General features: G+C 40.0%; 1 protein-coding gene across 1 annotated transcript; it reads left to right on the top strand.

Annotated features, from left to right (window-relative positions):
- Nucleotides 1-9,910: 9,910 nt before the first annotated feature.
- On the top strand, nucleotides 9,911-10,588 carry LOC100797437 (uncharacterized). Its single transcript, XM_006591526.1, has one exon. It carries the CDS (start codon nucleotides 9,911-9,913, stop codon nucleotides 10,586-10,588), a length of 678 nt encoding a protein of 225 aa, XP_006591589.1.
- Nucleotides 10,589-11,598: the final 1,010 nt, after the last annotated feature.

The raw sequence follows: 11,598 nt of genomic DNA, 5'->3' as shown, positions 1-11,598 counted from the left end.
GTCTTTATTCTAGTAGTGTTTAGTTGACAACAATCTAAATAATGAGAATTGTCTTAAAAGTAGAGTAGATTATTAAGAGACAATCATGACTATAATGTTGGATCAAGTGGCCTCGGAATAATTAAGAAGGGAGGGGGGGGGGGGGTTGAATTAATTATTAATGTGCCTTGACTAATTAAAAATTTATCCTTCTTAATGTTACTAGATTTAATTAGGCTTTTACTACAAAGTTAAGAAAAAGAAACTTAACCAAAAGTAAAAGCGATAATTAAAGTGCACAGTGGAAATTAAAGAGTGTAGGGAAGAAGAAGACAAACACAAGAATTTTATACTGGTTCGGCAACAACCTGTGCCTACATCCAGTCCCCAAGCGACCTGCGGTCCTTGAGATTTCTTTTCAACCTTGTAAAAGCCTTTACAAGCAAAGATCCACAAGGGATGTACCCTCCCTTGTTCTCTTTGAACAACCAAGTGGATGTACCCTCCACTTGAATTGATCCACAAGAGATGTACCCTCTCTTGTTCTCAGTTACAACAACCCAAGTAGATGTACCCTTTACTTGTACCACAAAGGATGTACCCTCCAATGTGTTAAGACAAAGTTCTCAGGCGGTTAGTTCTTTGAAACTTTGTGAAGGGGAAACAAAAGATATATCAGGCGGTTAGTCCTTTGAAATCTTTTGTTTAAGGGAAAGGGGAGCATCAAAAGAATTCTCAGACTGTGTCGTTTTGAATTCTTTGAAAAGGGAGAAGGGAGACACAAAAGAATTCAGGCGGTTAGTCCTTTGTTCTTTTGGAAAAGGGAGAAGAGAGACACAAAAAGAATTCAGACGGTTAGTCATTGTCGAATTCTTTTTGGCAAAGGGATAAGAGAATGAAAAAGATGAATAGCACACTTTTGTTTTCTATGAAAGAACAAGGTTTGGAAACCTAAAAACTTAGAAAGCTTTTGGCAAAGGAAGAAGAAGAAGAAGTTCAAGAATATGTTCAAAAGTATATATGAAAATTTATCTCAAGTGCAAGTCAAGGTCTTGCCTTTATAGACTCTTCATGTCTGGTCAAGAAAACCATTGGAAGAGTTATAACCTTGAGAAAAACCTAAAAACCATTGGAAGAGTTACATCTCTTGACTTTTTATTCAGAACTTGTCACTGGTAATCGATTACCATAACCATGTAATCGATTACACAAAGCATTTTATGAAAAGATATGACTCTTCACTATTGAATTTGAATTTTAGGGTTCAGATACATTGGTAATCGATTACCAATATATTGTAATCGATTACACCATTTAAAAAACATTTGGAACGTTGCAAACTCAGTTAAAAGCTTTTGAAATCAAACTTTACCACTGGTAATCAATTATAGGAAATTGGTAATCAATTACCAAAGAGTAAAAACTCTGGTAACTTAGAAAATTTTGAGAAAAACTCTTTTGAAAAAGAAAACTGTGCTATGTTTGTTTTTTGGAAAGTCTTTTCAATACTTCCCTTGTGAAGTCTTCTTGATTTCTTCTCTTGAATCTTGAATTCATCTTCTCATGAAACTTGAAATTAATCTTGATCTTGAACTTGTTGACTCAATCTTGAAATCATTCTTTGGGCTTTTTGTCATCATCTTTGTCACCATCAATACTACTTGAATCAACTTGATTCATCATCATGAAGCTTGTTTTTACAATCTCCCCCTTTTTGATGATGACAAACCTGAAATCAAGAAACACTTACACATTCTTTTTCCTAGTCGATCACTCACTTAATTCTCCATATTCTCCCCCTTTGTTTTTGAGTTTAAGCTTCACTTGAAATTAAATTACTTAATTATATGAGTTCTTGATTTAATCCCTATTTTCTCTCCCCCTTTGGCATCAACAAAAAGCCAAAGTGCGTAAGAAATATAAAACCATTCATAAATGACTAATCATACAAGAGAATAGAAAACAATCAAACAAGATAACTTAACCATCCATCAAACTAGAAGAATAATACTTCATAGAATGTCGTATAATCCAGAAAGTCATTCATAATAACCAAATAAAAATACATACCACTAGTTATATATCATCAAAATAATTAAGTTTAAAGCTCATAACCATAAACAACCAAGAGCAAGTAAATATAATCATCATGTTCAGTCATACTAAGCAAATATTTAAAAGAAATACTAAGTGCTCAAATGTCATAAAAACATAGCCAAATACAAGGCTTAAAAACAAAATATAATTATAATCTAAATCTATTATCAGAGAATCAAAAACTTAATTCTAAGTAACAAAAATTAGTTATGAACAGATACATGGTAACTCATTACTTATCTCAATTATTTTAGCATATCAATATAATTTTGACAAAAATCCAATCATGTCAAATCATACATAAATGAATAAACATACAATAAATGTATTCATACAAGAGAGAAAAACTTTAAAAAAATCAAACAAGATAATAAATCATCCACAAATCATAATAAAAACATGTGTATCAAATAAGTCATAAGTCATCAAAAGTAACCAAGTAGAACCATAACACATAAAGCAACTAACAAGTTTTAAACTTTTAGAAAATAAAGTACTAATAAAGTTTCAAAACATAATTCACTAAGTACCAAATAAGTAAACAAGATAATCAAATTTAAACACATAACATAAAGGCATTAAAACAAACTATTTTGCACCCATAAAAATACATATTCACTATCTTAATCAACACAACCTTTAAAAAATCATAATAACTCTCAAACACAATCAATGTTGTGAACAATAGGAGATTTGGAGCAAGTGGGGCCAAGATGAAAGAAGGAGATACCCATGTTGTGACTTCAGCTCTTACTTGGCCTAAATCCCAACAAACCCCTCACAACACTTACCAATATTCCCCACACCAACCAAGCTTTTCGGCTCACGTCTAAAACCCTTCCAATCTGGCACCCATCTAGTAAAAAGTTCCCGCTTAATCACAAAGGCCTCCCACTCAAAACTTGGCTCCCGCACAATCTCGCCCCGCTAGCAACTCCAATCCCAGCACAAGTGCCAATCTAGGAAGGAATTTTCCAGTAAAGAAGCTTGTGGAATTCACCTCGATCCCGATGACATATGTTGACTTGCTACCATCCTTGATCACTAACCAAATGGTGGTTGGTGAACCTCGGGAAGATCTACCAATCTCCTTTCCCTCGTTGGTACAATCCCAACACAACTTATGCTTATCATGGAGGTGTCCAGGGGCATTCAATAGAACAATGCGTGGCTTTCAAAAACAAGGTCCAAAGTTTGATTGACGTAGGGTGGCTGACATTTCAAAAGGATGGCCCAAATGTAAGGACGAATCCTCTTGCCAGTCATGGGGGATCGGCGGTTAATGCGGTATTTTCTAAGTTATTTTTTAGTCCCTTTCTCAAGAAATTGAAACCCTTATATCTAACATTCAAGGATAAGGTGATATACTCCAATGTACAAATAATAAAGCAAGTTCCAAATGATATAATGCATGAGAAACAAAGATAACAGAAATTAAAACTGGGTTGCCTCCCAGGAAGCGCTTTTTTAATGTCATTAGCTTGACACGCTTTTACCTCAATGGGTGAAAGGAACCTCTTGACCCACTTCCATTACCTGTAAGAAAACATTTTGTTCTGGAGCAGGCTTGTTTTCAACAAACAAATCAAAATTAATTTTCTGATCTTCAAAACCCATATCCAGCTTCTTTCTACCCATATCAACTATGCAGCTTGCAGTTAACATGAATGGCCTTCCCAATATTACAGGAATGTCAGTATCTTCACAGATATCCATTACCACAAAGTCTACTGGGAAGATAAAATGTTTCACTCTGACCAGCACATCTTCAATTACTCCATATGATCTAGTAATGGAGCGGTCAACAAGTTATAAAGTCATCCTAGTGGGCATGATCTCCAACTCTCCCAACCTTCTGCACCTGGAGAGTGGAATTAAATTAATACTGGCTCCCAGGTCAATAAGAGCCTTTCCCACAGTGACTTCTCCAATTGAACAAGGAATAGTTACACTCCCAAGGTCTTTATGCTTGGGTGGAAGGATCTTTTGAATCACAGCTCTACAATTTCCTTCCACTACGATGTTTTCCTGGTGAATATACTTATGTTTCCTTGTTAACATATCCTTCAAGAACTTGGAGTAGAGTGGCATCTACTGTAGAGCTTCTCCGAAGGGCATGGTTATTTCCAGTTTCCTGAAAATATCTAAAAATCTCACTAAATGACGGTCCTTCTCTTTCTTGGAAGGTACCACAAGATATGGTACTTCCTTACCTTCGTTCACAGCTTTATCACTTCTACTCTTCTCTTCATTTTCATTTTTTTTATCTTTTTCAATTTTTTATTTTCTTTTTCTTTTTCTACTTCCTTTTCTTTTTCTTGGTCATTAAATTCTTTTTTCTTGACCATTATTTGTTTCTCTTTTTCTTGATTGTTTTCACCTTTCACATCATTTTTCTTGCCATCAGTACCTTTCTTTTTAGCAGCTTTCTTCTTGTGCACAACACTCTCCTCATCCTCATCCTCCATAAACCTCTTACTCCTTGTCATCATAGCTTTGCATTCCTCCTTGGGATTCTTTTCTGTATTTGCCACAAAATTGTTGGATAACTTGTCAGCTATCTACTTAGCCAATTGTCCCACCTGGACCTCAAGGTTCTTCTGTGCTGACTCAGTGCTTTTATGATTTGACATTGTTACCTGCATAAACTGAGTCAAAGTCTCCTCCAGCTTAGTAGTCCTCTGAAAGATGTTAGGCCCTTGTTGGATTGGTCAGTTTGAAGGTCCACCCTGGTCTTTGTTGAACTGATTGCCAGGGTGTGACCTCCACTGTCCTTGTTGATTATAAGGACCCTGCAGGAAGCTTGAAAATCCTCCTTGAGTATACCCTTGTTGCTGTTTATTTCCCATATAATGAATTTCTTGAGTGTTTTCTTCAACGGGGATACATTGGTCTGTTTCATGAGCCTCACCATAGATGGTACAACCTGTAACCTGCAAAATAGAAGAATGTGTAGGTTGACCAATAGACAGTTTAGTTGGCAACTTACCAAGTGTTTCTGTTAAAATCTCAAGTTGCTTAGAAAGCAAATTATTTTGTGCCAATAAAGCGTCATGTGATGATAGTTCTAACAAGCTTTTCTTTGTGGGTTGATGGGTTCTGTCGCGCAGAATGGCATGATCACTGGCTGACATACTCTCAATTAGCTCAGTTGCTTCTTCCGGGGTCTTCAGCTTTATTTTTCCCCTTGCATAAGCATCTATCAGTTGCTTGGTTTGTGGTCTCAACCCATATATGAACATATTCAATTGAATTGGCTCAGGAAACCCATGAGTGTGAGTTCTTCTCAATAAACCTCTGAACCTCTCCAATGCTTCACTCAGAGATTCATCAGGGAATTGATGAAATGAAAAGATTGCAGCTTTCCCTTCCAAAGTCTTGGACTCTGGGAAGTATTTCTTTAGAAACTTTTTAACAACTTCTTCCCAGGTTTTCAGACTGTTACCCTTAAATGAGTGAAGCCACCTCTTGGCCTCTCCTGCCAATGAGAATGAGAATAGGCTGAGTCTAATAGCTTCATCTGGCACACCGGTAATCTTGACAGTGTTGCATATTTCAATGAACTTTGCCAAATGTGCATAGGGGTCCTCATTAGGTAATCCTTGGAATAAATTCCCCTGTATTAAATGAATTAAAGAATGTGGGTAGTTGATCTTGTAAGCTTGCACTTCAGGACGTGCAATGCTAGTAAAGAATTGCGGTACTGAGCTGCTTGAATAATCCTCAAGGGTGATCCTCAGGTGTTGCTCGTCTGCCATGATAGTGGTTTCAGGCAATTGAGTAGCGGATTCCCTTGATGATGGTGAATCAGGTGATAATGAATCAGAAAAATGAGTTTCTTCCTCAAGAATGGATGCAACTGTTCTGTCTTGCAGAAGTTTCCTTCTCCTCTCGACCCTGATCCTTCTCAATGTAGCTTCAATTTCTAAGTCCAAAGGAACTAAATTGCATGTGAGAGATCTATGCATATAAAATACTAACAGAAACATCGGTTATCCAATTCAATAAGAGAAGATAAATGTGAATTGAGAATAAATATTCATAGATAATCAAAGAATAACGAATAAAGAATAGGCACCTAAAAATGAACTAACTTTCCAAATAAAAAGAAGTTCCCCGGCAACGGCGCCAAAAACTTGTTCGCTTCCGGCAAGTGCACCGAATCGCACAAGTAGTATAAAAAGGTAAGAACCGAGTATCGAACTCTCGGGGAACTTGTGTTACTTGGTAAAGCTATTTCAGTGAATAGGTGTCTAGTGTGAAAAGAGATATGTTTACTATGAACAGGTGTGTGACCTAACTATTAAAGGAAAAATCACGTGAGTAATGATGTGTAAAGACAAATAGACGACACGTTGGTCTTCCTAATAGGTGCCTGATGTTAAAAGAATATTCTTTAATTAACAATGCTTATGCATTCTATGGTGTCTCCTGAAATGCTAAACCCTGATTCCTCATGATAGTTTAGCCTAATCCTAATCAGGCATCGTCCGCAGATTCCTCTTGTTGGACTAAACTTGACCTAAACCGCATTAAGACAAAGATACAACAACTAGATTACCGTACCCCAATCCCTCGTGATAATACGATAAACTAGCCTCGTCCTATCAAGTTCTAATAATTAGATCAGTTTCCACTGTTGAATGATCCTAAAGACACATACGTCTACATGATCAAGGCAAAAGCATGGTAGAATGAAGTTCTGATAGCACAGTGAACACACAAAACATCATTAAATAGATAAAAGGATATTTACATCAAGTACCTAATGGAAAGATCCAATAGAGGATTTAGCTTTCCATAACTGGGAAGCTTCCATTACACCAAAGAGAAGACAAAGATGAAAGATTGCATAAATACAAGTAGTAGGGATGTCTCCTCCACCTCTAGGACCTCACAATCACTCAGAAACTCATCTCAAGCTCTCAGGATGGCTTCCTCTTTAAGCTCTGGTCTCTGCAGATCTTCACACAACAAAATCTCTCAAACTCTCTGGAACTTGGACCTTTCTCTCTCTAGAACTCTCTAGACATGCAGAAGCTTCAAGAAAAGGCCATACTCCCTTCTCTCTCTAAAAAAACCCTCACATGCAGAAGCTCCTTCAGAAAAATGGCCAAACTCCCCTTCCAAAATCTGATTTCAGGCTTAAATAGGTGGCTTTGTTCGTGCTCGTGCACTTAGCGCAATTCTGAACCCCTTAGTGCGCATTAGTGAATTTCGGCTTAGCATAGGCTTTTCTCGCTCAGCGAATGGACTGGAGCGGTGCGCTTAGCGGGATGGCCCTTCGCTCAGCGAACATGCACAGCTCATCCTTCTTCCAGATTCTTCCTCGCGCTCAGCCGAGGAGTGTTGCGCTCAGTGGATGGCTCGCTAAGCCAACAGGTTGGCTTAGCGAGAGGGTGAAAATCAACACTATACAAACTCACCTAATTAATCTGAAATTGAGAAAAAAATGATTATTAAACACACAAAATGGAAGTACTAAGTATTTATTACCTATCTTTACCCAAAAGTAATTACAACACTACAAAATAGCCATAAATTGGAGGAGTTTGATGCAATTTACATAGGTTTTATACACAAAAGTTAGTCGTATTCATCGACTAACAGATACAATCCCGGAATGGGTTTGGGCCAAAACGGCGATGTCATGGAGAGTTTGGTAGAGTTCACAGGGAACCACAGAAGGTTCGGACTGGGATATGAGCCAATGCGCACCGACGTGAGGAGGAGTGCCCTAGAAAAGAAGGGAAGAAGCATGGGCCAGCCGCAAGGGCTGCAAGTGAAAGGGGTTCCCTTGTGTCACATCAACAAAAGCTTTGTCAGCACGGGTTGGATGTGCGAAGGACAAGTCACCATGATACATGAAGAAACCCGTCAAGGGCAACCAAATTGGGTGTGGTCGTGCCCTTCGGAGTTCGAATTGGGGAACTGACAAATTGTCAAACAACCCGGAATTTCCATGGAAAACACAATGTAATTTGTTAGTCCTAACCCTATCGTTGGGCCTAGGCTCTAGGGTTTTTTCTCCCTGTTTAGGCATACCTTTTGTTACCACAAATATATAAATATGCAACCCTTCTTCATTTGTTCTTCCACTTTCGTCCATTTTTCATTCTTTTGCATATTTATTTTTTGTTGCGGTTAAATGGTACAGATCCGACAATGAGTCCTGTGAAGGTAATGATACCAAGGACCCAGACGTCGATTTTGAGCAACCGGTAAACCAAGCTGAGGATGGGGAAGATGAGGATTGGGGGCTTCCCCCAGAGCTAAAAAGAATGGTCGAACAAATAGACAGGGAAGTAAAGCCACACCAAGAAGAAACGGAGATCGTAAACTTGGGTGTTGGCGAAGAAAGGAAAGAGGTCAAGGTTGGTACGAGCATGACTACACGTATCCAAGATGAATTGGTGGCTCTGCTACGAGACTACCAAGACATCTTTGCTTTGTCATACCAAGATATTCCCGACTTGAGTCCCGACATCGTACAACATAGGTTACCTCTGAATCCCGAGTGTTCCCCGATCAAGCAAAAGTTGTGGAGGATGAAGCCCGAGATGCCCTTGAAGATAAAAGAAGAGGTGAAAAAAAAATTTGACGCTGACTTCTTGGCTGTGGCTCGATACCCGGAATGGGTTGCAACCATTGTGCCAGTCCTTAAGAAGGACAAGAAGATGCAAATGTGAGTGGACTATCGGGATCTAAATCGAGCCAGTCCAAAGGATAACTTTCCTCTACCGCACATCGATATCCTCGTGGATAACAAGGACAATTTTGCCTTGTTTTCTTTCATGGTCGGTTTCTCAGGCTACAACCAAATAAAGATGGCGCCAGAGGACATGGAGAAGATGACATTCATCACCCTGTGGGGAATGTTCTGCTACAAAGTGATGTCCTTTGGGCTTAAGAACGCTGGGGCAACTTACCAACGGGCTATGGTAGCATTATTCCATGACATGATGCACAAAGAAATTGAGGTCTACGTGGATGATATGATTGCCAAGTCCAAAACCAAGGAGGAACACCTTATCAACTTACAGAAGTTGTTCGAGAGGCTGTGTAAGTATCGATTAAGGTTGAATCCCGCGAAGTGCACTTTTGGGGTCAAGTTGGGAAAGTTGTTCAGTTTTATCATAAGCCAGAAAGGGGTAGAGGTGGACTGAGACAAGGTGAAGGCCATCCTCGAAATGCCTGAGCCACACACCGAAAAGCAGGTCTGAGGCTTCCTAGGATGTCTGAACTACATAGCGAGGTTCATATTCCAGTTGATTGCCACTTGTGAGTCTCTCTTCAAGCTTTTACGTAAGAACCGGTCTGTCCAATGGGATGACAACTGCCAAGCGGCATTTAGAAGGATCAAGCGATTCCTCATGAATCCTCCTATGCTTGTGCCATTGGTACCCGGAAGACCCCTTATCTTATATATGACCGTGTTGGATGAGTCGATGGGGTGTATGTTGGGGAAGCATGACAAGTCCGGAAAGAGGGAACAGGCTATCTATTACTTAAGCAAGAAGTTCACAGCATGTGAAATGAACTACTCTTTGCTCGAAAGGACATGTTGTGCCCTGGTGTGGGTAGCTCATTGTCTAAGGTAGTACATGATGAGCTACACCACTTGTTGGTGTCCAAGATGGACCTAGTCAAGTACATATTTGAAAAACCTGCTCTCACCGGACGGATCGCTCGGTGGCAGGTTCTGCTATCATAATTCGACATTATTTATGTCACTCAAAAGGCGATAAAGGGAAGCGCCATGGCAGATTACCTGGCTCAACAACCCATCAATGACTACCAGCCTATGCATCCATAATTCCTGGATAAGGACATCATGACCTTGTTCGAGGAGGAGGTGGAGGATGAGGATATGGACAAATGGATTGTCTGGTTCGACGATGCGTCCAACACACTAGGCCATGGAGTTGGGGCGGTATTGGTTACCCCCAACGATCAATGTATACCCTTCACGACTAGATTGGGCTTTGACTGCACAAACAACATGGTTGAGTATGAGGTGTGTGCCCTTGGGATCCAAGCGGCAATTGACTTCAAGGTCAAGTTGTTCAAGGTATATGGGGACTCAGCCTTAGTAATCCACCAATTGAGGGGAGAATGGGAGACCAAGGATCATAAGTTGATACCCTACAAGGCCTACATCCAAAAACTGATAGAATACTTCAATGACGTATCCTTTCACCACATCCCCAGAGAGGAGAATCAGATGGTTGATGCCCTTGCGACTCTGGTGTCCATGTTCCAATTGACCCCACATGGGGATTTGTTGTACATCAAATTCAAATGTCACGGCAAGCCTGCACATTGTTTCTTGATAGAAGAGGAGCAAGATGGTAAACCTTGGTACTTCGATATCAAGCAATATATCGAAGACAAGGAATACCCATGGGAGGCTTCTGACAATGACAAGAGAACATTGCGAAGGTTGGCAGCTGGCTTCTTCCTGAGTGGGAATATCCTGTACAAGAGGAACCATGATATGGTTTTGCTCTGATGTGTGGACGTCAGGGAGGCTGAGTAAATGCTAGTGGAAGTGCATGAGGGATCCTTTGGAACACATGCCAATAGACATGCCATGGCCTAGAAGATCCTGAGGGCAGGGTATTACTGGCTCACTATGGAAAATGATTGTTGTATCCATGTGAGGAAGTGCCATAAGTGCCAAGCCTTCTCCTATAATGTCAATGCTCTGCCCGCACCTTTGAACGTCTTGGCAGCACCTTGGTCGTTCTCTATGTGAGGAATAGACGTGATTGGAGCTATTGAGCCCAAAGCTTCAAATGGACATCGCTTCATTTTGGTCGCCATTGACTACTTCACCAAATGGGTTGAAGCGGCTTCATACACAAGTGTGACTAGGAGTGTGGTGGTTAGGTTCATCAAGAAAAAGATAATTTGCTGGTATGGTTTGCCTAGGAAGATTATCACCGATAATGCCACCAATCTGAACAATAAAATGACGAAGGAAATGTGTGAGGATTTCAAGATCCAGCACCATAATTATATGCCTTACAGGCCCAAGATGAATGGGGCAGTTGAGGCTGCTAATAAGAACATCAAGAAAATAGTTCAGAAGATGATCGTGTCATACAAGGATTGGCACAAGATGCTCCCTTTTGCACTACATGGTTATCGAACCTCGATACTCACATCAACTGGGGCAACCCCGTTCTCTTTGGTGTATGGGATGGAGGTTGTGCTTCCATTTGAAGTAGAGGTTCCTTTGTTGAAGATTCTAGCCGAGTTAGGGTTGGAGGAATCAGAATGAGCCCAAACTCGCTTTAATTAGTTGAATCTTACAGAAGGTAAGAGATTGGCCTCCATGAACCATGGACCATTGTATCAAAGCCGAGTGAAGAATGCTTTCGACAAGAAGGTACGCCCATGCAAGTTCAACGAAGGGGATCTCATCTTGAAGAAAGTATCCCAAGCTCAAAAGGACCACATAGGGAAGTGGGCTCCAAATTATAAAGGACCTTTTGTTGTGAAAAAGGCGTTTTCCGG

This window comes from Glycine max, chromosome 11, assembly GCF_000004515.6.
Source record: "Glycine max cultivar Williams 82 chromosome 11, Glycine_max_v4.0, whole genome shotgun sequence".
NCBI lineage: Eukaryota > Viridiplantae > Streptophyta > Magnoliopsida > Fabales > Fabaceae > Glycine > Glycine max.
This window is presented reverse-complemented; position numbering and strand designations above follow the sequence as displayed.